At 36.4% G+C, this 27639-nt stretch overlaps 2 protein-coding genes across 3 annotated transcripts; one reads left to right on the plus strand and one right to left on the minus strand.

Annotated features, from left to right (window-relative positions):
* Positions 1 to 11103: 11103 nt before the first annotated feature.
* LOC104238498 (uncharacterized) lies at positions 11104 to 22481 on the plus strand. Of its 2 annotated transcripts, XM_009792867.2 has the most exons (8): positions 11104 to 11377; positions 11706 to 12994; positions 14274 to 15624; positions 16905 to 17184; positions 18585 to 18692; positions 18776 to 19054; positions 20006 to 20149; positions 21886 to 22481. In XM_009792867.2, the coding sequence occupies exons 2-8, from the start codon at positions 11770 to 11772 to the stop codon at positions 22072 to 22074; spliced, it is 3576 nt and encodes a 1191-aa protein (XP_009791169.1). In that variant the 5' UTR covers positions 11104 to 11377; positions 11706 to 11769; the 3' UTR covers positions 22075 to 22481. The 2 variants fall into 2 exon arrangements, with proteins under 2 accessions (XP_009791169.1, XP_070027230.1); XM_070171129.1 differs by lacking the exon at positions 11104 to 11377 and having other exon boundaries at positions 11404 to 12994.
* A 1549-nt stretch (positions 22482 to 24030) lies between these two features.
* LOC104238504 (uncharacterized) lies at positions 24031 to 26718 on the minus strand. Its single transcript, XM_009792871.2, has 2 exons — positions 26115 to 26718; positions 24031 to 24110 (listed from the first exon to the last, which is right to left on the minus strand). Exons 1-2 carry the CDS (start codon positions 26716 to 26718, stop codon positions 24031 to 24033), a joined length of 684 nt encoding a protein of 227 aa, XP_009791173.2.
* Positions 26719 to 27639: the final 921 nt, after the last annotated feature.

Genomic DNA, 27639 nt, shown 5'->3' on the forward strand with positions numbered 1-27639 from the left:
TTGAAACTGAAACTTCAGGACCAAGTGTCCTTAACTTTTGAACTTGAAAGTCTAAGTTCAGGACCATGTGTCCTCAACTTTTGAAATTGAATTCTTAACTTTTGAACTTGGAACTCAAACTTCAGGACTAAGTGTCCTTATTTTTTGTACTTGAAACTGTAAGTTAAGGACCAAGTGTCCTTAACTTTTCAACTTGTAAGTCAAAGTTAAGGACTCTCTGTCCTTAACTTTTGAACTTGAAACTCAAAATTAAGGATTGTCTATCTTTAAATTTTGAACTTGTAAGTCAAAGTTAAGGACAGACAGCCCTTAACTTTTGAACTGAAAGTTAAGAACTGTCTGCCCTTAACTTTTGAACCTGTAAGTCAAACTTAAGGACTGTCCGTTCTTAACTTTTTAACTGTGAACTCAAAAGAAACAAAAAGAACGTAAGCAGAAAGAAATTTTGAAAATGCAGACATCTGCTCAAATAAAAATAATCTAAATGAATCCAATTTATAGCAAAAACTTAAAAGAGTCGATAAACATAAGTGGATATATCTACTATTTTTTATGCTTTCTTGAAAATGGATGGACTGCCGGAGAATATATACAAGTTGTTCTATTATGACTAATTCTTCTGTAACGACCACATTTGAATGTTATTTTTGATAACTCGGTAGCTGGAATATGCCTTTTCTTCTGCCTTCTACATGGTGGCACTTTGAAATTTGGAGGTTTAATAATTTGTGACTTAACACTCTATGATACAATCCAAGAATCAGTATGTCCTACAAGATGTATTTATCTTTCATATGTTTTCAACCAAGATTCTTTTAAGTACCAATGCGAGCAAAAGTTGGACTGCTTGATGTTTCTCTTCTCAATAGCTGCAATTGCATGTATGCATGGTAATTTATCAAATTGAAACTAAAAACAATCACATGTTCTTTTGTTTAAGTCCACCAAGAAAGTTATTCCTTCTTCTTCAACTCTAGAACGCCATGAATCAACAGGGAAGACCTTCAATGTTGAAAAATTATAAGTTAGTACAGTATGTTAAATTATATTAAAATCATAACCTATACATAGAACATAATACTTACATTCAAAGTAAATGCTAAATCTATCTTTTTCTTCAATTTCTCCTCTACCCAACAAGAAACATTATTAAAAGTTCCTTCTACTTCATTTCTTCTTTCATAAAACCAACGTTGTAGCTTTACTTGAATGAAATCCATCATTCTTAATATAGGCAGCTCCATTGCTTCTAATAGGACAGAATTCATTGACTCAACTATGTTTGTTGTGAGCATGTCATATCTTCGTCGTGTACTACAAGAACGAGCCCACCTTTCCGGTGGTTCTTCCATCAAGTAGTCATAAGTCTTCTTATCTACTTTTGCTATATCTGACATGTATAGATCAAATTCTTTGTGTATGTATACTCTTGCAGCACTTTGAAAAAGTTTTATGACCTCACTTTCCTTCGCTTTAGGTTCTGCTCCAAATGATAGATACAAATCCCATGATGGCTTTCAGGATATACCTTTGCAATGCCATATGCAATAGCTTGATGCCTGTCTGATAAAAAAATTAAATTCTCACGGCTCCCAATTGCATTGCGAAGCTTACTAAAGTACCACTCATAGGAATTGTTATTTTCAGATTCTGCTATTCCAAAGGCTAATGGAAAAATTTGGTTATTTGCATCCTTTGAAACTGAAATCATTAAAACACCACAACATTTTAACTTCAAAAAAGTTGCATCAACAACAATCACTGGTCTACAATGATTCCAGCCAGATATTGATGATCCATATGCATAAAACATATAAAGAAACCTAAAAATATAGTATAAAACAAGGTTAACAGAAGTTAAGAGCCACGCCCCAAATATGGGGAGATGTGGCTGGCACCCGGTGTCGTAGTGGCCCGAGCGAACCACTCTATAACTCATTCATTCCTTTTGTAATTATCATGGGCCAACATGGCCACAACTCGTAATGTACAATTGTAAGTGGGCAAATATTATATGAATGAACCATCGTTCTTAAAACATGAATACATATGAGCCGTCAAGGCTTCTGACATATTGCACAAAATGAACCTCTGTCTCTAAAGTTTCTAAGATTTTTTTTGACATAAAATGGAATAGGGTACCGACCTACCCATAAATCTGTCATTCCTTTTGTGGGAATACAATTCGAGATGAAAAATTTCAAGAAACTTATTTTCTTCCAAGAAATAGATTCAGAATTAAGTTGGCAGAACTCTGATACGATGACTCATAGACTCGGCTGCACTCCGAATGAGGTGGAGTCTTACCGATCATTCGCTGAATGTAAATCTCGTCTATAATGATGGCTCGTCAAACTGATTATCTATACCTGCAGGCATGAATGCAGCGTCCCCAACAAAAGGACGTCAGTACGAATAACGTATCGAGTATGTAAGGCATGTAAATAAGTATATAAAGCACGGAAGAAACATGGAGTAAAGAACTCAACCTGTAAGTCTGGATAGCTCTGTAAATAATGAAATATTTATAATGTCATGCATATAAATGTCATGTAATGCATAGGTCTGTACGTACATAACATCATCAAGCCTCTGAGGGCATCCCATCATATCATCTCGGCCACTGTGGGCAAATTATCAACGTATACCAGCTGATCCGGTGGTGGTGCGTATATAACGTCATAACCATTTCCCATATCTCATATACATATATATGCGTATATAACGTCATCTGGTGCCACAGTGGGCAAAATCATCAACGTATACCAACTGATCAGGTGGTGGTGCGTATATAACGCCATAACCATTTTTCCATATCCCATGTACATATAATATACATATGTACGCGTATATAACGTCGTCCGAGTCATGGGTAAATGCACATATAAATGAATGCAATGCATGAGAAGTACGTTAATAAAATCTTTCGAAGTTTCATAAGACCTTTATGCAGATGCCATCTTCTTTACATTTCAAATAACTTAATATGCTAGCAGCTAATGAATAAAATCACATCAAAATATCTCATAGTATTCTTCCTCAACCTTGAAGAATAGACAAGAGCAGCATGTTCGGGTACCTAGTTGCATGTCCAATTCATGTTGTAGTATCTAGCAAGTTTGTGTCTGATTTTCTTTTTCATCTTCTTTTGGAAGTAGACACACAAGATTTAATTTTTTTTACCCTTTTCCTTTCTTTATTTATAAATATTTCAGTTATCTCACAAGTTTCTTTTTTTTGAAATATCATGACCTGTTGCTACAAGTAGCTTCTACAGATGTACCAAAAAAAAGCTAGGTGTTGATATATATATATCATCCAGATATGACAACACATCCAGATATGACAACACATGAAACTTTAAATTGTTAATAAGGTGCCAATAAGAACATATGCCATTGTTATAGTGATTTGTTTATTCATCCGCTTCTTTAAATGTGACACCAATTTCGAAAAAATACTGCGTACGCCACTAACTCCCAAGTCCCAATTGCGCGTCTATTTACGTTATCGAAAGCATGTTATCTAGGCAAATTTTGAATGCAAGCCACGCAGTACAAAACATATTCTATTTCTATCCCCCCTAATTGGATAAAAGGGTACTAAAAACATATTTATAAGAACAAAAAAAAAAGGGTACTGAACCACTCTCTTGTTTCATGGTTATACATAACAAGCTACTTACTTTGGTAGATTAGCTTCAACTGATTCACTATTGCCCATCATAAGAAATGCAGTCATGTACACTAACCTCCCGCTATGCGCGGGTTTGGAGAGAAGGGTCGGACAACATTGGATCTTACCTACGTAGTTTTACCTTGCATTAAAATGCAAGAGGTTGTTTCTATGGCTTGAACTTGTGACCTCCCAGTCATATGGTGACAACTTTTACCGTTCTCCAAAGGCTCCCCATCATTCACTATCGCCCATACACCAATATTTTGAAGCTTCCATTATTTAAAGGTCCACAGTATCAATGGATAGAAATGTTGTCTTATTGAATGCAAGATTTAAAATAAAACCTAGATGCACAGTTGATGCACAATTGAAACACCATGTCTTAATTATTTATATACACTTCCAAATGGGACCAAAAGATGAACGCATTCAGAAATAGAATACTACACTTCCAAATGCTACACTCTGCGAGCGGCACTTTCTATTTATGTGCTTCATATGTTTTCTATCTTATAATGTCCGCATAACCTTTTTGGTTCACAATCCCTTTACAAACTAAAAACGCTCTTCTCTTAACTGTCCACAAGCTACAGACTAGTACAACTATATATTGGCTCATAGGAATAGTTTGCCAAATTCTGAATTTAGCATCAGAATATTACTAGTAACGAAAAATGAAAGGAAATTGAGAGCTGAGCTAATTTTGAGACACTGAGGTTGTGAAATCTTCATATAGTATTCCACAACGAGAACAGAAATTACAAGATTTCACAACCTTAGAAGATGAGCTAATAACAGATGCAAAAGTGTAAAGAGAACAAAGTGCTATCTACACAAATGCATCTAAAGATATATTAAAATGAAAGAAAAGAGAGCTTACAGTAGCTTTATGGTTATAATAATAATCAAGAAAGGCTACTGAGGTGTTTCTGGCTTAGCAAGCCACCTTTCAAAGTGATTTAATAGTCACTTTATTTTATCACATATCATTGCCACGTTGAACTTTTATCCAAATTTATTAATTAATTAAACTCCCACTAAAATTAATAATTACTCAATTATCCCCATAATTAAAAATTATCTCAACTTACTTAAAATATCACTCACTTTTAATACATTATATCACTTACTATAATATACTTGTATTATCATGGTCATGTGGTATCATACAAAATAAATACATACACTATTATTTCATTAAAACATCCATGTAAAAATACATATTTTTTCTCAATTTCTAATTTTCTTAATCTCATATAAATAGTACAAACTTTCGTTCGCTTAATTCTTAAAATGGTCAAAAAAAAAGATAACCTTCTTTTCTTGTGAGAAAATAATTTTTATCTTTACAATAAAGAAAATCTCATAAACTTTTCTCATATTATATGTATAATTTAAAATATTTTCGAAAGTAGTAATATTAATAACTATAGAAAATCATATTTTTTAAATATTTTTCTACAATAAATGTTACACTCAAACTGGTAACTATCCAAATTTATACTTATAAAGCTTTTACTAAAATACTTCACTTAAAAGAAAATACCACACTAACATAATATCTAATAGTATTAAGGTTGTTAAACTTATGGGGTGTAACATTAAGGACAGGTAGTCCTGAACTTCAGGTTACAAGGCCAAAAGTTAAGGACAAGTAGTCCTCAAGTTAGACTAACAAGGTCAAAAATTAAGGACAGATAGTCCTTAACTTAGAGTTACAAGTTATAAAGTTAAGGACATGCAGTCCTTAACTTTGAGTTCAAAGTTCAAAAGTTAAGGACAGGCAGTCCTTAACTTTGACTTACAAGTTCAAAAGTTAAGGACAGTCAGTCCTGAACTTCAGGTTACAAGCTCAAAAGTTAACTAGTTAAAGACAGCATGTCCTAAATTTTATAAAACGGACTAATAAACTTTTTTTTGATTGTTTACCTGTTGTTGTCGTCTATCTTTATATTAGTATATGTTCCCGGGTTTTTACTTCTCATCATATACAAGTATGAAGACAATAATTCATAATTCTCTTCAGGAGTTCCTCTTATTAAAGTGGAAGCAAGTTGAATGGCACGCCACGCCTTGTGATACCTAATGTCTAGTCTATGCAATTTTTGCATTTCTGCCATGACAAAAGCTGGTGTAACTTCAAACCTTGGGTCTCGAAGATTGTCGATAATGTAATCACTAATCAACTTTGAAGTTGCATGCCTTTGATCAGCTTTCATAGTGTTAATAGAGAAGTCATGATTTTTCTCAATCTTTACTATCTTGAACAGTGTTGAATCTTTAATTCTGAAAGCACGCACACAGCACCCACACCTATCATCATTGCATTTCAACGAATATCTTGTTGAGCTTGATCTAACAACCTTGAATTCAAAATGTCCTTTAATTGCTATATTCGAAAAACAGTTAACTATACTCTTCTTTTGTCAAATATTGATCCCACTTTTATTTCATCCAACAAAGCATTTTCTCTTAATATCGTAGTTGGGGATTCTTTTTGTTTCAAATTTGACCTTCGTCTAGTTAGTTGAGTAGAGGTTTTGTCAGCAACTTCTTCGATTATCGGTACACTCTCTAAGACTTGAATACTCAAAGCTTGTTCGTTGTCAATCTCTATAATGCTTTGTCGTTCTACTTGAATAGAATCAAATGTTTGAAGCACCTCTTCAGTTATTGGTTGAGCTTCAACCATATCTATTTCCATTAGCTGTTGGCATTTATTTTGATTGTCATGTTGAGTTTCTCTGGTGACATGTGTTTGAAGCACCTCTTCAGTTATTGGTTGAGCTTCAATCATATCTATTTCCATTATCTATTGGCATTTATTTGATTGTCATGTTGAGTTTCTCTGTTGACATGTTCAAAGGTGCTTGTTGATCCAAAAACTCTTTCCGAAATATCAACAATGAAACGACAGCCCTTGAAGAGTGAATGAGTTTTTAGTAACTCTATATATATGTGAAGATCTAAATCTTTGTGATACAAACATTTCCTTGCTTGTTCCAAGGTTGATATCAAACCATGTCAACGCTTCAAACTTGTCTCGATCCAATTCAATAACTTCAAAGATCTGTTTAATGAAATCTTCAAACCGAATTGCCTCAGGTACTAGAACAAGCTTTGTTTGATGATCAAGATACTTATAGTCTTCAGTCCATCTACCATTAAAAGCAACTATAATGCATATTGTTTCCATCATGCAAGTCAAGAGAATGGGAAACTCAGGACATATTTTATAGAGCAATCCTTGTATAATTAAGAACAGGTACTGTAAGTTCAAGACCAAGTTAAGGACCAAGTGTCCTTAACTTTTGAACTTGGAATTCAAATTTCAAGACCAAGTGTCCTTAACTTATGAACTTGTAACTTAAAGTTCAGGACCAGTGTCCTTAAGTTATGAACTTGGAACTGTAAGTAAAGGAACAAGTGTCCTTAACTTTTGAACTTAAAACTTGAAGTTAAGGACTGTCTGTCCTTAACTTTTAACTTGGAACTCTAAGTTAAGGACCAAGTGTCCTTAACTATTCAACATGCAAGTCAAAGTTCAGGACGAAGTGTCCTTAACTATTGAACTTGAAACCTGAAGTTAAGGACTGCCTGTCCTTAACTATTGAACATGTAACTCTAAGTTCAGGACCAAGTGTCCTTAACTTTTGAACTTGAAACTTGAAGTTAAGGACTGTCTGTCCTTAACTTTTTAACTTGTAACTCTAAGTTAAGGACCAAGTGTCCTTAACTATTAAACATGTTTTCAACTTGAAAGTCAAACTTCAGGACCAAATGTCCTTAACTTTTCAACTTGAAACTCAAACTTCAAAATCAAGTGTCCTTAACTTTTTCAAAACAATTTGCAAAACAATGATAGTATGTCCTTAATATACAGAAGAATAACAAAAAAGTTAAGGACATTGTGTCCTTAACTTTTTCAATTCAATTTGCAAAATCAGGACACAATGTCCTTAATATTATGTGCTCAATTTTTATAGCATTATCACAGGACGCGATGTCCTTAACCTTATCAGTCCAAAAATTCAAAAAAAAAAAAAACAAATTTCTAGCATCAAATTCCTAGTAACGAAATAAAAATTAATAGAAACACACAAAAGTATAACTTACTGTAAATTTATGTCGATTTTTGGACGAGAAAGTTAAATTCTATAGTTTGAAATCGGAAGAGAAGCTTCTGCAATTCTATACTTTGAAATTCGACGATCACAGTGAAGTTAGTTACGTGCGCTGCTGCTGATCGTTAATAAAAGCGTAGGTATAAGTTATAGCATAAGAGTATTTCGTCCAGTCAGATATAAGTTTATTAGACTAGTGGTTAAAGACTAAAGACATTTAAAACACTGACTTTAAAATAAAGACACGTGCTCTTAGTGGCTATTTGTGCACATCGCCCTTTTATATTCACGGATTGATACATCTAGAGGCCAACTTGTGACATGACCAAACTATCCCGAAATGTCTTTTTCATTTCATTTTCGACACTCGACTTAATTCCATCTTTTATGGAGTATATTCTTCTGAAACATTGAGATTAAATATCCAAATTGTTTATGTAGGCACCGCAATTAACAAAAATATTGGCTGGTGCTGATTGCTGAATGACTTTGGTTTTATGAAGTCTGGATAGAAGTATAGATGAATCATTTTATAGTTCTACGGGGAAAAATTTATAACCAGAAGGTATCAAATTTAACCTTAAATTGAATGAGCTAAAATCATAATTCATGACATTCCATGCCAGTACGTCCGAGCAATGATAATACACTATACATAAGACTATAAGAGTGTGTAGGACCAATTCGACATGAAGCACTCAAAAGTGGGTTTACTTAAAGAACTGGTATTAATTTGTAGAGTACTACACAGCAAGTACAAAATCATAATATTCGTAGGATAGTTAATGCCTAACGTAGTTACAACCTTATATAGCAAATTCCAAAAGGCAGCTACCTAGCTTGTAGAACAACAACAACAACAACAACAATGACCCAGTATAATCCCACAGGTGGGGTCTGGGGAGGGTAATATGTACGCAGACCTTACCCCTACCCCGAAGGGTAGAGAGGCTGTTTCCAGGTGACCCTCGGCTCAAAAAAGCAACAGGAGCCGATATATTAGTACCATAAAAATACATAATAAAATAACCGCAATATAAGAGATATTAAATACAGAATACGAAATACGAAATACGAAATACATGGCTGGTATAGTAAAACTAGCAGGTAAAACCCTACATCAATAGACGACCAATGACCTTCTTAGTCTAACTCCTAATTGGCTAGTCTCACTCTATTGTGCTGTAGAAATATTCACAACTTTCCCCTAACCTACAACCTTAATGCTCGACCTCCATAATCCCATGTCAAAGGTCATGTCCTCAGTAATCCTAAGTCGAGCCATGTCCTGTCGGATCACCTCTACCCAATACTTCTTAGGTCGCCCTCTACCTCTCCGTGTGCCCACCACAGCCAGTCGCTCACACCTCCTCACCGGTGCATCAGTGCTCCTCCTCTGAATGTGCCCGAACCATCTGAGTCTTACTTCCCGCATCTTGTCCTCCATGGGGCCACGCCCACCTTCTCTCGAATATCTTCATTCCTAATCTTATTCATCCTTGTATGCCCGCACATCCACCTCAACATCCTCATCTCCGCTACTTTCATCTTCTGTATGTGTGCGTTCTTTACCGGCCAACATTCAGTTCCATATAACATGGCAGGCCTAACCACTGCTCTATAAAACTTACTTTTTAGTAACGGTGGCACTTTCTTGTCACACAAGACTCCCGACGCTAACCTCCACTTCATCCACCCCACCCTTATACGGTGTGTGACATCTTCGTCCATTTCCCCGGTCCCCTGGATAACCGATCCAAGGTACTTGAAACTACCCCTCTTGGGAATGACTTAAGAGTCAAGCCTCACTTCAACTCCTGCTTCCGTCGGCTCAACTCCAAATTTGCACTTGAGGTATTCCGTCTTCGTCTTGCTCAACTTGAAACCTTTAGACTCAAGAGCATGTCTCCAAATCTCTAGCCTCTCGTTGACGCCGCCTCGTGTCTCGTCAATTAGAATAATGTCATCAGCAAATAGCATGCACCATGGCACCTCCCCTTGAATATGATGAGTCAGTGCATCCATCACCAGGGCAAATAGGAATGGGCTGAGCGCAGACCCTTGGTGCAACCCCGTAATAACTGGAAAGTGTTCAGAGTCGCCTCCTACTGTCCTAACCCGAGTCTTAGCTCCAGCATACATGTCTTTAATCACCCTAATATAGTCAACCGGGACCCCTTTATCCTCTAAGCAGCTCCATAAGACTTCCCTAGGAACTCTATCGTACGCTTTCTCCATATCAATAAACACCATGTGGAGATCCTTCTTCCTATCCTTGTACTGTTCCACCATCCTCCTAATAAGGTGGATAGCTTCTGTGGTAGATCGCCCCGGCATGAACCCGAACTGGTTGTCTGAAATAGACACCGTCCTTCGCACTCTCATTTCTACCACTCTCTCCCAAACTTTCATGGTATGACTTAGTAATTTGATGCCCCTATAGTTGTTACAGCTCTGGACATCACTTTTGTTCTTATACAACGGGACCATTGTACTCCACCTCCACTCTTCAGGCATCCTATTAGTCTTGAATATAACACTAAACAATGCAGTAAGTCATTCCAAGCCTGCTCTACCCACACACCTCCATAGTTCAACCCACACACTCTCTCCCAAACTAGCTTGTAGAACAAAAGAACAATTTTGCTGGAAAAAAATTATGTGAGCTAAAGTTTTAGGTGCAATAGCCAGAGAGGGGTTTCGGCAGCATCATATATAGTATATAAGCCAGCCACACGAACCCATAATTGTGGAATATATGAATCAACAAACTAATAAAATTTCATTTACTTCGTTTACTTTTATTTGTTCACTATACTAAAAATATATTTTTATTTTTGTTTGTCCACTATATTAAATCAAGAGAAAGACAATCTTTTTTTTCTTGTTTTATTCTTATAATTAATTACTCATTCCCCAAGACTTTAGGAAATACTATCATTATTATGGGTAAAATTATAAAATATATATTTTATTTATTATTTTTAAAGGGCGCGAAAAGTTCAAAGTGGACAACTAAAAGTGAATTGAGGGAGAAATATTTTAAATATTGCTATGCAGCAATTAAACCACTTAGCCGTTGATCATTTTCTGTGAAAATTATGATGAATCAACGGCTAAAAGTTAATGCAACTACCATGCCCATACGGCCATGCTTTTAAATATTAAATTCAATTAGTGTAGATATTTATTTTTTTGGTTTTGATTTGATAGAATTATTTAATTGGATAGATACCAATATGGCCCCATAATTTTTTGCAGGCCAAGCGAAAGAGAAATTAAACCAAACCCAAACCCGAAAAAAATCAGTTGAGCACCCCCACCAAACAGCGAACAAAGAAAGAATCACAAATCACAAGAGCTAAGGGGGAAAAATAAAAAATAAAAATAAAAAAAAACAAAAAGGGGAGAAATATTCAAAATCAAAACGCTGTCATTTGCTTAGCACCACTATTCAGCTAGGTGTGAAGTTGAATGTGATGTTTGATTACGAAGTATTTTGAGTTCTGTCATTTCTGCCCTTCTGTGGATGCTGCCCATGGAATCAATTGGGTCCTATCGTTTACCTTCGATCTGTGAGTTCTCATTTTCACTCTTTTCAATTCGTCTCTGTTATTCTTGTGGTTGTTTTTTATTTTATATTTTATTATTTGAATTTTTAGTAACTGTTGCTTTCTAGGGTTTGAAAAAAGTGAAGATCTTTGAATCGGAGAGTGGGAAATCTAGCTAGGGTTTTGGTATTTGATTGCCCAGAGAGTGTGGGAAATCCGTAGAAATAAACTTCGTTTTTGAATTGATTTACTGATTAACGTTTTGATTTTTTATTGGGATCCACAAAATAGCAAATTAACTTTTTGGCACAGCATTTTTCATTAATTCTCTTTTATTTCTTTTGTTTTTCAGGTTTGGCGGAATTTTCATTGTAGTAGTAGAACATTGTGAAATATTTTAGTTCGCCGTTATATAAATGGGGGACTCAAACTCAGTAGATGTAATACTGGAATATTTACGGAAAAACAAATTTACAAGGGCCGAGGCCGCTTTGCGGGGCGAGCTGAATAATCGTCCTGATCTGAATGGTGTTCTTCAGAAGCTTACCATTGAGGTCAAAGAGTTGAGCCAATCATCAGAAGGAGCAAATAGAGGGAAAGCAACCACGGAGACTCCGGGGACAACTTTTCGGAGTAGTGAAGATGTTTACAAGGAGACAAATTCTAGGAGCAGCGGTGAAATATCCAAGGAGCTTATTGTGAAGGAGATAGAGTGTGGCACTGGGAGAAATGGCTCGGACTGCAACTGGAAAAATGTCCAAGAGCAGAAGAAAGTTAATGAATCTGTTGGGACAAGTGACAAAAATTTCAGTTTCGCCAACAGTTCAGAAGATACTATCGATCTGTATTCGTGGAAATACACTCCTGTTAACGGTCCGGTTACTTCTTATCAGAATGAAGGTGGAACTACTGGTACCATTGACCTCTCCGGTTTGGTGCGTTCTGGAAAGTCAAAGTTAAATTCTTCCGAGGTCTTTGATAGTAGTAAGACTCATGCAAAATATGAGGAGGATGTCAGCTTTAGTGAAAAGAGAACTTCTTGGCCTGGAAGTACTAGCAAAGACACTGTGGAACCTAAGCATGACAATAGTCGAACTATTGAGCTCAAGGAGGTTGATCACCAAATTAAGCTAAGTGGGGCATGCTCCAAAGATGTAATAATTAATAACCCTTGGTCAAAAAGTGATGAATTTACGCACCCTTCATCTGAGCCTTGGAAAGACTGCACAGTTAAAACTGTTTTCCCATTTCCAAAAGGAGATGTCTCCACAAGTTATGATCATGACATCAGTAGTACTGATAAGAAAGAAGGAAAACGGAAAACAGAAGTTAGTGATGTTAGGGCAGCAATAAAAGAACAAGTGGATGAGGTGGGAAGAGCTTTGTTTCTTGGGAAGACACAAGGAAGTGAACCAAAAGAATTCAGCTGCCTAGGCTTTTCATTTGTTTCTGAAAGCCAGAAAGAAGGATTCCCTAGGTTGCCACCTGTTAGATTGAAATCAGAAGAGAAGTCCTTCAGTATTCCTTGGGAGGAAAAGTTTGAACGAGGTGGACCTGCCTCAAGGATTAGTAACGCTGATGATACATATTTCATAGGTTCTTTTCTAGATGTTCCTATTGGACAAGATCTTACTGGTTCAGGTTTGCTTCTTTGATGATCAACTTTAGCTTGTGCTTTTAGAGGAAAATAAATTTAGCCTGTGGCGTTCAGCTTGCACTTTAACCTCCAGGTACCCTGTTCTGGAGCATGTGATTCTTCCTAACATGCTCCAGAGTCTTGGAGCATATAAGCTGATTTGAGTACTAACTGATTTGAGTAGAGTCCCATTGGCATTATTTCCCCAATATAGGGTTCTCATTAGCTTTGCTGAAATCATGGCTTTTCAGAGTCTTGGGACCAGGGGTGGAGCTAGCTTGAAAATTCCTATTGTGCAAATAGGATAACAACTACTTTTTTCCTTTATATATATATATATATATATAAAAGCTGTTGAATCCCCTCGACATGAGGGAAAATTCTTGTAAAGTGGCAAAGGGGGTTCAAAAATTGTTTTAAGTTACATGTTCAAGTCCCATGTGTAACATTTTGAATGCCCTTGTATAAAATCCTGGGTCTTTTCATGCTTCAAATGAGTAATGGAGATCAATATCTTTATCATAGAAGAAATGACAGATGGTGCCAGAATTTCTTGGACCAGAAATTTGTAATCTCAGAATGTTGTGAAGTAATAAAAAATATGGCCAAGAACTGTTTTTTGGTTATCAAAGAAAAAGATAATGCAGTTTAGAGGGTATAAACTTTGCATACAAGTCATCAATCTGGATATGTTTGATAACTGATCATTGTCGCTAACCAATGTATTGTGGAACTGTATCACAAGATAAATGGCATTAACTGTTAAGTCCCCGGGATGCTTACTTATTCTCCTATAACCAAAAATTACAAGTTTTAACTGCTTAGTCCACGGGATGCTTACTTATTCTCCTATAACCAAAAAAATCTAGTATAAAATCCTATGATTGGTGTGTGAGGGAGCAGGCTTCAAAAACAAGTTATGGGATACTTCAAGGGGATAAATTGCTGCTTCATAGTCCATAGGATAAATGGTCAAACTTCAAGAAAACAAGTTGTATTATGAACGTACAACTCTGCATGTTTTTGTAATTCATACTTTAAAATATAATACAGTTGATATCAGAGTCATGTTTATGCTGGTTGTGCGTTTATGTGAAGCATGTAAGACCTGTTCTTTTACTGCCTCCTCAAATAAAGACATTACAGCGGGAAATTCTAGATATGAACTGTTCATAGACCATTGATTGTCTCTCGTATCATATTTAAGTTTCCATTACAGGTAGTTTCTAGAATCTTCTTGTTCATGGCTTGTGCAGTAATCATCATTTCTTTACTGAATGTCAGGTGGAAAAAGGCCTGCAGGAGGTAGTTGGCTGTCTGTAAGTCAAGGCATTGCTGAGGACACTTCTGATCTGGTTTCTGGTTTTGCAACAATTGGTGATGGACTGAGCGAATCTATTGATTACCCCAATGAATATTGGGACTCCGATGAGTATGATGACGATGAGGATGTTGGCTACACAAGACAACCTATTGAAGATGAGGCTTGGTTTTTAGCGCATGAAATTGATTACCCCAGTGATAATGAGAAGGGAACAGGGCATGGGAGTGTTCCAGATCCTCAAAGAGGGCAAAACCGAGAAGAGGATGATGAACAATCTTTTGCAGAAGAGGATTCCTGCTTCTCAGGTGAGCGATATTTCCAATCAAAAGATGTTGATCCAGTTAGGCCCGCAGATGATCACATAGGGCTATCAGTACCTGAAGTGTACAGGAGAACTAATGAGAATGATTTGATTGCCCAATATGATGGACAGTTGATGGATGAAGAAGAACTAAGTTTGATGCGAGCAGAGCCAGTTTGGCGGGGCTTTGTTACTCAAACAAATGAACTTGTCATGTTGGGGGATGGTAAAGTCCTGAATGAGTGTGGAAGGCCTCGGCCGGATGATATTTGCATGGACGATGATCAACATGGTTCAGTTCGGTCTATTGGTGTGGGGATTAACAGTGATACTGCTGATATTGGAAGCGAAGTGCGTGAAAGCTTGGTTGGAGGGAGTAGTGAGGGGGATGTTGATTACTTCCACGATCATGATACCAGTATTGGTGGGTCCAGACACCTACCACCCATTTCAGATAAGCCTTATTCAGAGAGATCAAAGAGAGAAAAGAAAGCAGCTAAACATAGTTCTGACAAGTTTGTTACTGGGGTTGACAAAGGAAGTTTGGTGCAGAAAATGAATCACTTAGATGGAGGATTCTCATTTCCCCCTCCTAGAGATGGACAGTTAGTTCAAACAAGCTCGAGTAAATCTTTATGGTCAAACAAGTGCAACACTGTTGTCAGTGATGAAGCTGATGATTCTCTGCTGGCAAATGATGACATGCTTGCTCCATGGAGGCGCAAAAGCAGTGAGTCTTCACCTGTCAAGAGCTCAAGAGATGAAAGCAATGCAAATGCTGCAGGATCAGAAAATTCTAGTCCTTCATCTTTTTCAAATTATGGCTATGCTGACCGAGAGGATGTGAAGAAAGAAGAGGAGACAAAAATAGCCAGTGCAAGAGAAGAAGATGTAGGGGCGTCACTGGAGGATGAGGAAGCTACTGCAGTGCAGGAGCAAGTGAGGCAGATCAAGGCACAGGAGGAGGAATTTGAAACCTTTGATCTTAAGATTGTGCATAGGAAAAACAGGCATGTTCAATCTCCTATTGGCTATTATGATTCAGAGTAGGACATAATCCGCTTTAATACTTTCCCTTTGCAATTGTTCTAGTCAGAGGAAATAGCTAGTTACTTGCAATAAGAATCTTCCTATTTCGATGCACTTAGCTGGTTTTTTAACTCATAAAAACAAAATTTGCTGGGTTTGTATCTATAAACTTAAGCTATAATAAGGCCGAGACTGTTAATTGTGATGCATTTTAAAAAAGCACTGTGTTGCAAAATTGAAGTTCTACCAAGTAAATTGGGAACTTGTCCACAGCTCTATCTTAGGTCAGTAGTTGGTACTCTTTCTTTGGAAAGTGGCAGCTGGTCATTCTGGCGAAGGTGTACCTGTGGCGACGTTTTCCCTTTTAATAGTCGAAATTCTGCTTGGATCTTGTTTATGCATGTGGATTTTATATATCCTTATTTAGATCAATCAAACATTTTTATAACAGAAGAACAAAAAAGAACATCATATGTTGCTCTGAAGATGTAGCTTATATGCACACGTACACATATTATATATATCTTTATATTCTTCTTTTAAGGAAGATCAGTTTATTTTAGAGCTTAGAGGGAGCTCAAATATACATGCCCTTAAACTAAGTGTAGTAGTCCATAATCCTTGCTAAGATTTCTTGCTGTAAGGGTGCTAGGCATTAGTGCCTACTGAACCTATATTTCATGCTTGACAGTGATCAAGCTTGCTTAATAATTGAAGATGTACTTATTGAAAAAAGGAAAACCCCCCTTTGTCATGGTTAGTTCAACAACTGAGTTGCTGAGATTCTGGAACAGAATTGGACAAAGAAAGAAGAATAGGTGGTAATTTGGTACCTGCATGCATTTGGTGGACTATTTGGACAGAATGACTGCTGATTCTATTATTAAGATAAAGTCTAAATGTATTCTTGAATTTTGCTCATGGTGTTATTGGAACATTTAAATGATGCTGAATCAGTTTTAGGACTCATTTGGATGCACTTGAGAAAGGTCTAAATCTGAATCATCCAGATATCATTCGTCAAGTGAATTTATTTTTTGATTGAAGTCTTAATCATCTAGATCTCAACCATTTATTTTTTTACAACAACTTAATGGGTTTGAATAGATCTGAGTGATTAAGAGATAAGACCCATAACAAAATTTTAATATGATTAATATGCTAGCCTTCCAAGAATTTCTGTCATGAATTTTCCTCATCTGGTCTAGTTTTATGTTTAGAATTGACGTCTTTTGTTAATTGGATTTATCTTTTGGATCAGAACTGGCTTTGAGGAGGACAAGAATTTCCATGTCGTTTTAAATTCAGTTTTAGCGGGGCGGTATCAAGTTACTGAGTATCTTGGATCTGCTGCATTTAGCAAAGCTATCCAAGCACACGACCTTCACACTGGCATGGATGTTTGTGTAAAGATCATAAAGAACAACAAAGATTTCTTTGACCAGAGTCTTGATGAAATAAAGCTTCTCAAGTATGTCAATAAGCATGATCCTGCTGACAAGTACCATCTACTTCGGTTGTATGATTACTTTTATTATCGAGTAAGTAAAAATTCTTTTTTTTTGATAAACTAATACTTCATTCGTGTGTTGTGACTGCCCTGGTATACAAGTTGTTTACAGTGAGTAAAAACCGACACAAAAACATGATTCTCTACAAAATCTCTGAATCATATAACTCAGATAAAATTATTTATATAAAAACAAAAAAAAAAATCCCTAATTTGGACAAAATTTTCCCATATCTTCAAAAGCTCCCCTATTTCTCTCTTAGTACCCACATTAGTGCTAGAGGAACCACACCCGGGGTTCTGCATCTTCTTTCCGATGTCTGAATGCCCAGCTGAACGTAACATCTTTGACCGATGCTGGCATCACCCACCTTAGCTTTTCCTACCTTGGTTTTCTGTATTATGTTTTTATTTTTAAGTGCAGATCTTCTGATTCTTCATAAAAAGCTGGAGATTTTCCGATTGTATAAAGTATAAACAGCAAAAGATAAGATTCTATTCATTTAAATCAGCACAAATACGCTCAAAAAAAAAAAATCATCTCAAAGATGGGGCTTGGATATGTACAATTCAAAATCTCAATCTGCCTTTTGTTTTAGGAAGTCAAAGGAGATCTAACAAAGTTCTAAGTCATATACAATCAACATGTTATACCAATACCGAAAAGTACCAACCAATGTAAATAAACATTTGCATAGATTCAGGCTAGCCCTTGAAGCATCTCTGTTTTCTTTTCTACTATACCATCCCAAAGTTGCAGGCTGGAAAGGTGAATTGTACTTTCCTGTGTTCTTTGATTAAATTTCTATCTGACCAGCCTGCTAGTATGCCACTTACTGTTCTAAGAACTACCCAACCAAGTCCATATAAATTGAAAAACATGTCTTAAAGTTGTTTGGCCACTTTACAGTGTAGCTAAAGATGATTAACATCTTTGGCTTCTGACTCACATATAAAGCATCTATTTCGTATATTGAATCCCCTCCACTGCAGATAATGAGTCAGCCAAGCTCATGGTCTGCAATGCAACAAAATCCAACAATCTTAGGAGGAGCTTGACTTTTTCCCTAATGAACCTCAAGGCCACTTACAACTGTGCTTAACAGATGAAAGTAGTTTGTGGGCAGATTTTACATAATTCGTACTGTCCTTCTGGTGTCGCCGCTTCAGTTTATCTGGAATTTCTTGAAAATTAACTACCCCTTCCAAATTCCCTAAAACTGAACCATCCTTGTTACTTCCCAACCTTCAGAAGTCCTTCTAAATGCTAAGTTCCATCGTGTCTGTGATCTATGCTGGGCCACTGTCTTATCTGTTTCGAAAGCAAAATCATATAAGGAAACTCCTTTATGTATAATTTTGAATGATAAACTGAATAAACTTTTGGACTGTGACAAGTTATTCGGCACTGATCCCTATGTTTGTTATCAGGAACATTTGTTAATTGTATGTGAACTCTTGAAGGCAAATCTTTATGAATTCCATAAATTTAATAGAGAATCTGGAGGAGAAGTCTACTTTACGATGCCAAGGCTGCAGGTTTGTTGCATGGCTATATCCATAAAGATTTTATATCATCGATGATGCTTCTCTTCTGACTTTAAGACTGATCTCTTGTGCAGTCAATCACCATTCAATGTTTGGAGGCTCTTCAGTTTTTGCATGGCCTTGGGCTTATACACTGTGATTTGAAGCCCGAGAACATATTGGTGAAAAGCTACAGTAGATGTGAAGTGAAGGTGATTGATCTGGGAAGCAGTTGTTTTGAAACAGATCATCTTTGTTCCTATGTCCAATCCAGATCCTACCGTGCACCTGAAGTTATTTTGGGACTTCCATATGATAAGAAGATCGATATCTGGTCACTTGGCTGCATCCTAGCTGAACTTTGCACCGGCAATGTAGGTTCCTTCTTTAAGCATTTTCTGATTATTAGCTCTTTATAAGTAATGAAACTATGATTCTGATGTTAGGGATCTTTTACCCGTCATACAAGGCATTACAAGTGTTCGTAAGCATGTGTTCCCTTTTTATTTCAACCCTTGCCCTTTTTCCTCGCATTTTTAAGAGTTACAAGAGTTGATTTCTGAGAAATGCGACAGATTACACGATGTTTTGGAGTTAGATTTGGCACAAAACTGTAGGAAACCTTAATGATCTCTGTCGTGTTCACCCTAATATCTAAGAACATTTCTGGTGGCGTTAAGCCACCCATCTTCTCTAATGTATTGTGTCAAAGTCCCATTCTTTTTTAAAAAGATCAGTATTCGTCCCCATGTTTTACTACACCAGTTGTACTACGATGCATGTACTATGGCTTTTAAATATGACATTGCTTGTGCTGGGTGACATTCTTCTTAAGTGGAAGGATGAAGCAAACCTATTAAAGTTGCATATGTAGCGCAATTAGATGGAGACAACTCATCTGTTACGAATTAATATTTCGTTCAAGTATATATATTCTCTCTGGTAGACGTGGAATATTGGTGACAATTAAAACATTTGCATATTGTTTGACAGGCAGGAGTAGTCAATCGACCTTAGTATGTGATACTAGTTAGACACGTGGTAGTTTGCTGAGAGCCAAATCCATCTTGAGTTACTAATATGCAACTATCCAATGGACAGAACAAAAAGTAAAGCAAAGAGCTAAGGACCAATAGTCAACTTACTGCTCATACATCCTTTGCTAATAAGTGGTCAGAAATGAAGCTTGCAGTTTTCAAGTGTGCTTGTGATGAATACTTGTTTTATTTGATGCTCATACAATGCATAGTAGTTACTTTAGTGTATTCTTCTGATTGCAATATTGCTTCAAATTGGAAGTTTAGAGTTACTTTTCATGTGTGCAGGTGCTTTTTCAAAATGACTCTCCTGCCACTTTACTCGCTAGGGTGATCGGTATTATAAGCCCCATTGACCAAGATATGCTTGTCAAAGGACGAGATACTTACAAGTATTTCACAAAGAATCACATGCTGTATGAACGAAATCAGGTAAATTTCCTCTCCTTTTTTTTTGGTGGGGGGGGGGGGATTTACTATGTCTTAAGTCCTCTCTGGCAACTCCCCTTCAGAAGATCAAAACCTTTTCTTTTATTAAAGGCCAAGTGTGTCTTGCTACAATTTTCTTGGTGATTAGATGGACAAGTCTGGGACAGCATATAGTACTCTTCCAGAGGCCACTGTTCCTCTTCAGAATTCATGAAGCGCCATTTAAGTTGTCCCCGACGATCATTTGAACACCTTAACTCGTCATATGACCAGACAGAGACACCTCTGCTTGGTAGAAGTATATTCTCTTAAATCCCTTACGCTGACATGGCAAATTTTGTGTGTTACACTTAAATCTAAGCGCGCGAAGATCTTTAAAATTAGGTTTATCTTTTTTTTTCCCCTAAAATCAATGTGGAACCCACCACCTCCTCCAATTTTCTCCTCCATCTTCTGCCATTGCCCCAAATTATCTTCTCCATCTTCACCCTCCATGACAGGAAAAAACAGAAAAATTTCCATCACCTCCACAATCACCGTCCGTCATTAAACAAATCCAAAAACAATAAATCTCCACTATCACACCACCACATAACCACTAACACTTCCTTCAATTTCCCTTATTGACCCCAAATCTGAAAAACTAAAAAGAAAGAACCCATCTAAAACCTTCGAATTTCAATCTAGTGGGAGTGGTTCTCGGGTTCAATGCACTTGTCGGGTCGGGTCAGATTCGTCTGGTTTTGTTTATTCTGCTCCTTTTGGCATTCCTCGATGTGTTTAGGCACGGAGTAGAGGTTTCCGGTGGCAATGTAGACGTGGTTCTGCCGGATATAGATGGAAGGGCTGCTTCCCCATACGGCGGCTCCAGCGTATTCGCCTTCAAAATTAACTTGCTTTATCTCGGTAATCAGAGGCAAAACCACCACAACATTAAAGAAAACAGGGAGAAACCCAGCAAGAAAAGCCCACAATTTCACCTACTCAGAAATCAAAATGGATTCTTCACATCAAAATCAAGCAATTTCAAAAGTGATGAGGCATAATTTCGTGAATCACAGCATACCCAACGAAATCGGAAAAAAAAAAACTCGGAAGCTCCAAAATAATACTGGCCGGCAAAGTCAAGCCAACCGCAGTGGTGTCACAACGGTGGATATAGCCGGATGTGGATTTTCTTGTTATTTTTGCTGGCCATGAAATTGGGGGATAATAAGTGAAGTGGGCACTTTTTTGGGAGAAAGAAGATGATGAAAGGCGGAGAGAGATCAGGGAAGAAGATGGAGGGTTTAAGGTCTGATTTGGGAAAGTAGGGTCTTTTTCTTATTTTTAATTAAAAATTACAACTATTTCTTTATATAGACTATAATTTATTTAAGAAATACACGTGTCATTCTATAATTTGTCTGATTGACATGTCATCATCGAGTGTAACTCACTCATGAGGCTTGTTGAACTCGAGTATTCATGAGACACACCTGTGTTAAATAGAAGTGCCTGTCTGGTCATATGGCAAGTTAAGGTGTTCAAATGATCGTTGGGGACAACTTAAATGGCCGCTTTATGTATTTCGCCTTCTTTATTCTCTGTATTGAGTCTGTGAATTGGACATACACAAAAGATTCTCCCATTATAAGAGGGCTCCACTTGTGTTCTCTTTGTTGTTAATGTTGCTATGTCTGTCTGCTGCTTGCTAATATCCATTCTTGATTATCTACTGAATTCGTTTTCTTTTTCAGGAAACAAACAGATTGGAATACTTGATACCGAAAAAGACATCCTTGAGGCATCGGTTACCAATGGGGGATCAAGGATTTATTGACTTCGTGGCTCATCTTCTTGAAGTAAACCCAAAGAAGCGCCCATCTGCCTCAGAGGCTTTAAAGCATCCGTGGTTATCATATCCATACGAGCCAATTTCATCTTGAATTGTGTGATATTTCTTTGGCAACTTAACCTGCTGAAGTTCTGCAATTGCTCCAATATGGCTGCTCCAGTGATGAAAAAGGAGGGATATCTCAAGGTGGTCCGCATTTCCTTCCTTATCACTGGGCTCTGTATTTCTATTTTAACCCAACTGAGTATGTAGTCTTACAAATGTTATGTAACATTAGGGTTTTCTGTCTTGTTTGATGGAAGGGGATGCATGCAGTTTGTACATGATGTGTGTTGATTCTTTTAGGTGTTTAGTGATAGCTTGTGAAATAGCTCTATCCAATTTTGGTTGCTTTCCCTCATTTGCTGCAATGTATCAAAATGAAGGAAGATCAGAAACATATTTTCAGTGACTCACATTTTCATCGGATGGTCATAATGCAAGTTCCACTTGATGAAATCTTTTCCTAAGTTTCTCTCTCTCCCTCTCTCTCATATATACATACGCCCAAGCACATCTCTAAATTTTGCCAAGAATGGTTGTGGACTATGTGATCATCCCTCTATAGCCAATACTCGTGGCAAATCGATGCACGTTATGGTGGGGCGATGAGATGCAATTGAGGAATCGTGTGTGTGAGTTTAGTTATTATTCTTGAATACCTTTTCATTTGTCTGGGTCAACGCAGGTTGATAGGGCAAACGTCATATTAATTTGCTTCATTAAAAATGAAAACACAAGGGGTCGTTTGGTTTGCTAATAGGTTTAAGAGATTATAATTTGGGATTATATACATAAGTTGAACAATAACGAGATTATTAGAGGTTGGTAGATGTTTGGTTTGGATTAAGAATGGTATATATAGGATTCAATGTAAAAGATTTGCTTGATTTATACTAGATAAACTTTTATTTCCGGCTTTAGTTTTTGGTCTTCTTAAGCACTTTGGCGAGAGCATCATTGACATTTGGTCGTTTTATCGGAGATTAGCAATAATTTGGAAATTAATATCACAATTGTGTTATAAATAATCTCGGAATTACTTATCTCGGGAAAAAAAATTCAATCACATAGAGAATAAAATAATTTCACATCTTATCTAGACAAGAGATCATCATACTTATCCATAATAGCAAACGAACCTTAAGTTTATAAGTTCTAAAAACAGATCATAGAAATGAATTTGAGGTTGAGTATCTAGTGCAATCTTGATCGAAAATCATGTTCACAGAACAGTGAGTAATGCATAGTATTTTATTTATTTGATAGTGAATGTTTTCTTGGAAGTTTCTAAACGTAACGTTTGAATAATGAAAATCACAAGGAAGAAAAAGCTGTATCAATCGCTTGCTGAGCTCAAATAAACCTAACAGAGAAGTAATCGCTTGCTGGGATAAGTTTATTTGCTAACCTAAACGGATAAGTTTACTGGTAACTTATTGAAAATCCACGTGCGAAGTCTATTGACTTAGCTCCTAAATTTCAAGTTTTACATACTGTGTTGACTGCATATAAAACGGAAGACAGGAACGTAGAAATGACACCATATAGCCACTCTAAAAGGTGGCTATTTAGGAATTAGCCAGTGTGTCATAAATTCAGTTTTTCAGTCCAAATTTTTGGGATAAAATGTCTTGGATTGTCCTGAAGTTGGGATTTTTGATTTAAAATTTCAGGACAAAATAAGTGTTGGCTAATATTTAAATAACATCCCTGAAAATAAGTATTTGTGCACTTTCTCCGACATGAACTCTTTAGAGTACGACTTGCCCATATGGCAATTCTAAATTTAGACTTTGCAGGATTTAAATATGAGATATCTTAATATATTTATGCTAGGAGTAAACAATCGACATTAATGTGAATATTTTTATCCATGAAGCCAATTTACGAGTTTCATGTAGTTCTGTGCTTTCTTGAAAAGTAAAAATTGCATGGGGCGCCTTATTTGGTCGCCCCATTTAACCTATACCCATTTTTTTTAAAAGTTTTAACTTGTACCCATTTTTTAAACAACTTCAGCCCTCTTTCTCCTCCTCTTTCTCCTTCTTCTTCTTTCTTCTGCTGTTGTTGGTGCTGCTAAAGCAACTGTACAATTTTTCAAAGTTTTTTATATACAGTTGCTTTTTTTTTTTCTTCTTCTGAAGTTGTTCTTTGTATGATGAAACTGGAACCAGATGTTTCTGTAATTGTGAACTTTCTGGCGGAACCAGATTTTATTTCAGCTCGGAGAAGATCACTAGCACTTATATGTTCAGCAAAGACATTAACAAAGGATAAATTATTTTATAGGCATAAATGCATATGGGAGTTTCGTCCCACTTGGATAATTTCCCAATAAAATTCTTATTTACATATCCAGAAGATGGACGAATGGCAGTGAGTTTAATTTATAAGTGTGATTTAGCAGCACTATTTGCTGTAGGAATTGCTTTTAGGCAACTAATTAAGGCAGGAAGTTCATAGTCTTACAGTTAAACAAGACTACCTTCATCACTATATGGTTGCATTCGGGCAAAACTATTCATATTGTGTAGATGATGTCAATGCTAATTAAAAAAACTTCAGCTTTTAGTGTTGAAGTTTTTACAAATGAACTAAATAACTTCACATCTTCTGCTGAAGTTTTTGAAAAAGTTTATCCAGGACAAAAAAACTTCAGCTTATTTAGTATTGAAGTTTTTATAAATGAACTAAATAACTAAAGCATCTTCTGCTGAAGTTTTTGAAAAAGCTTAATGACAAACTAATGAATCCAGGACAAAAAAACTTCAGCTTATTTAGTGCAATTACAAACAAAAACTTCAGCAAATATAGAACAAAACTTCAGCTACTATGCTTAAGTTCAGCAATTACAAACAAAAACTTCAGCAAATAGAGAACAAAACTTCAGCTACTATGCTTAAGTTCAGCAATTACAAACAAAAACTTCAGCACACTTGGTTCATCACACTTGCTACTTCATGCTCGTCTACTAGAATGCTGAAGTTTTGCGTGATAGTCTTTGCTACTTCAGCCCCGTATGCTGAAGTTACGCGAAAAAGTGTGTACTCTTGCAATTTTTTTTGCAAAGCGGACACAAGTTAAAACGTGACCGAAAAAGCGGGTATAGATGCAAATCCCCCTCTTGAAAAGGCTAGTTTTGTAACTCTTTAACAAGTACATATCAATTGAAGTTTATAATGGCAGAGTTGGATTAGATTGCTACGGATATTTCAAAAAGAAATAAAAAAGAAAATACATTACTTACTGGAAGATATATCTTAATTGTTAATATCAAAACCAGTTTTTCTGCAGAAGGAGGTGACACAAAGTCATTAAATTGGAGTTGAACTGGAAGGCTGATAACCAAAAGACTATTTGTCTTACTTTGTCCACTTTTGATTTGTTTTGTGGCCATTTTATAATTCAACTAGGAATCCTAATCAGTTGGTTATCTAAGCCAACCATGTAACCTACATATGATATTCTTGCATTGGTTCCTGGTTCAAAGAAGCTGTCTTAGCTGTAAGGGAATAGTATGAGAGATCATAAGCATCATATTTAGTTGGCTATGACTATTATTTCCTGTACACATTAAGTTTTTGAGGAGGAAATTAACCAATAACTTTTTGCTAGCTTTCGCCTATGTTGGTGAGTGTAGAATTACAAGATTAACTCTATTCTAGTAAAGTAATAGTAACCAGTATCAGAAATGGGAAACAAGTTCAACAACAACAATAACCCAGTGGAATTCTATAAGTGGGGTCTGGGGAGGGTAGTGTGTACGCAGACCTACCCCTGCTCCGGAGGAGTAGAGAGGCTGTTTCCAACAGACCCTCGACTCACAATGATGGATATAGACAGTGGAGCAGTAACACCAAAGGAAGCCAAAAAGATAACACCATACTATAGATACAATGGAAGTAATAAGGACACAACAAGAGCCACTAGACAAAACAAATGGGAAACAAGTTCTTGAATTTGAAATTTGGAACTGAATTTGACATTATTTAGTTGACATCATATGACTAGCTAATCTTGACCTCCAGCCTCCTTTAAGACATAACAAGAACTAATAAAATACAAAATTGAACTGAAACTATCTAATACCTTCAGTAATAAATCGTTGGGGCTCATCTAACGTTGCAATAATAGCTGGCCGATGTTTATCACGGACTGTATCTAAAAATGTCGTGTGGACACTGGCTAGAGTTGGTTCGAAGGAGCAGAGGTAGTCCTTGATCATATAGTCTTTATTTAAAACTTGAGCTTTTTTATACCCATTGGTCACAGAATCATACTCGTACAAATACTGATGTCGTATCAACCGACGACTACCTTGTAGGAAAAGCACTTGTTTGCTGTCAAACCAGATTGGAAAACCATCAATATAGCCGTTCACATGACCAGTAATGACATTGTCCGAAGTGTGAGTAAATCTCCAATTGCTGCTTATGTAATCATAAGCAGCAATGACTATGGATTCCTGGAAAATGCAAAAAAGGGTAAGTAAACCTTTTGATATCCCTAACCATGTACCAAGCCTGATGTCGAAGATGAGATTATGATGATTGATGAACTCGGGAAGGTCAAGAATGGTAGCCTCTTCTCTCTTTGTATTAAAAGCAAGAACACGACCATCACTTCTGAGCCAATGCAAGGAATCATTCACGTAAACAGGTTTACTGTCAAAAGCCAAATTGTTAAAGGTCATTCTGAATTGGACTTCATGCCACTCGCCTGATCCCTCGGATGAAAATACATGAAATTTATACCCTTCTTGTTCAACCAGCTTATTAAATGTTACCAATTTATATTGATGGGACGTGGGATAATCAACAGCTAAGCCATCGCCAATTGTCTCAAAATCATGGTATGGTATAAAATGGTGCTCTCCAGTTATAGGATTGAAAACACAGAAACTCCTCAACTCACGAAATTCAAGGAGAAGAAGACCCTTGCATGAGGGAGATTTTGTTGAAGCGTTTGGGCCAATATAAATGATAGACGAATAGTGCAGAAGAAATCTTTTGATGTGGAAACCAAATTTGAGAAAATTTAAGATCAGAAATCCTAGTATTAAAGTTCTTGCTTAGAACTTTACATTGAAGTGCAAACTTCAAAGGCAAGTAGGAGATGATCTCCACAACTAAGCCATCATTCAATTCCATAGTCGCAATATATATTATAATGTTCAGTTGCGTTGATTTCTTCTTTTCTTTTTAGAGAATTAACTGCAAGTAGAACATCATATACTTAACCTAAAACGTCTGTCTATATGGATACTATACCTTTTCCTTAAAGATTTAGGTAACTTTAAAGCCTAGTATAAGTTTTTAAGTATTTTAATATTTGTAGTATAAATGAGGAAAATTGTACCTAATAGAAGGTAACTTGGACTCTAATTTTACTCTACACAAATTATGACCTTTGTTTACCAAAAATACAAAAATTTCACGTTTCTCGGTTTTCATCATTAGCCCATTTCAACACCATTGAAGTAACTGCGGCTTCTTCTCGTGTGGCACTTTCTTTAGCTTCAAATTCCCTGGTGTCAGACCCAAGATTTGAGTGTACTTTTGCATTCAATCAAAATCTATTTTCTATATAGGGTGATCACTACTAATATATCACT

Source organism: Nicotiana sylvestris, chromosome 3 (genome assembly GCF_000393655.2).
Source record: "Nicotiana sylvestris chromosome 3, ASM39365v2, whole genome shotgun sequence".
Taxonomy (NCBI): Eukaryota; Viridiplantae; Streptophyta; class Magnoliopsida; order Solanales; family Solanaceae; genus Nicotiana; species Nicotiana sylvestris.

Excerpts from the sequence above, each read along its gene's own strand:
- LOC104238498 (XM_009792867.2), top strand. The coding sequence starts at position 11,770 with ATGGGGGACTCAAACTCAGTAGATGTAATACTGGAATATTTACGGAAA. Across the intron at positions 12,995-14,273 it reads ACAAGATCTTACTGGTTCAG|GTGGAAAAAGGCCTGCAGGA; the intron begins GTTTGCTTCTTT and ends ACTGAATGTCAG. Across the intron at positions 17,185-18,584 it reads ATGATTACTTTTATTATCGA|GAACATTTGTTAATTGTATG; the intron begins GTAAGTAAAAAT and ends GTTTGTTATCAG.
- LOC104238504 (XM_009792871.2), bottom strand. The coding sequence starts at position 26,718 with ATGACCTTTAACAATTTGGCTTTTGACAGTAAACCTGTTTACGTGAAT. Across the intron at positions 24,111-26,114 it reads CCAACGATTTATTACTGAAG|TTGCTTTAGCAGCACCAACA; the intron begins GTATTAGATAGT and ends AAAATTGTACAG.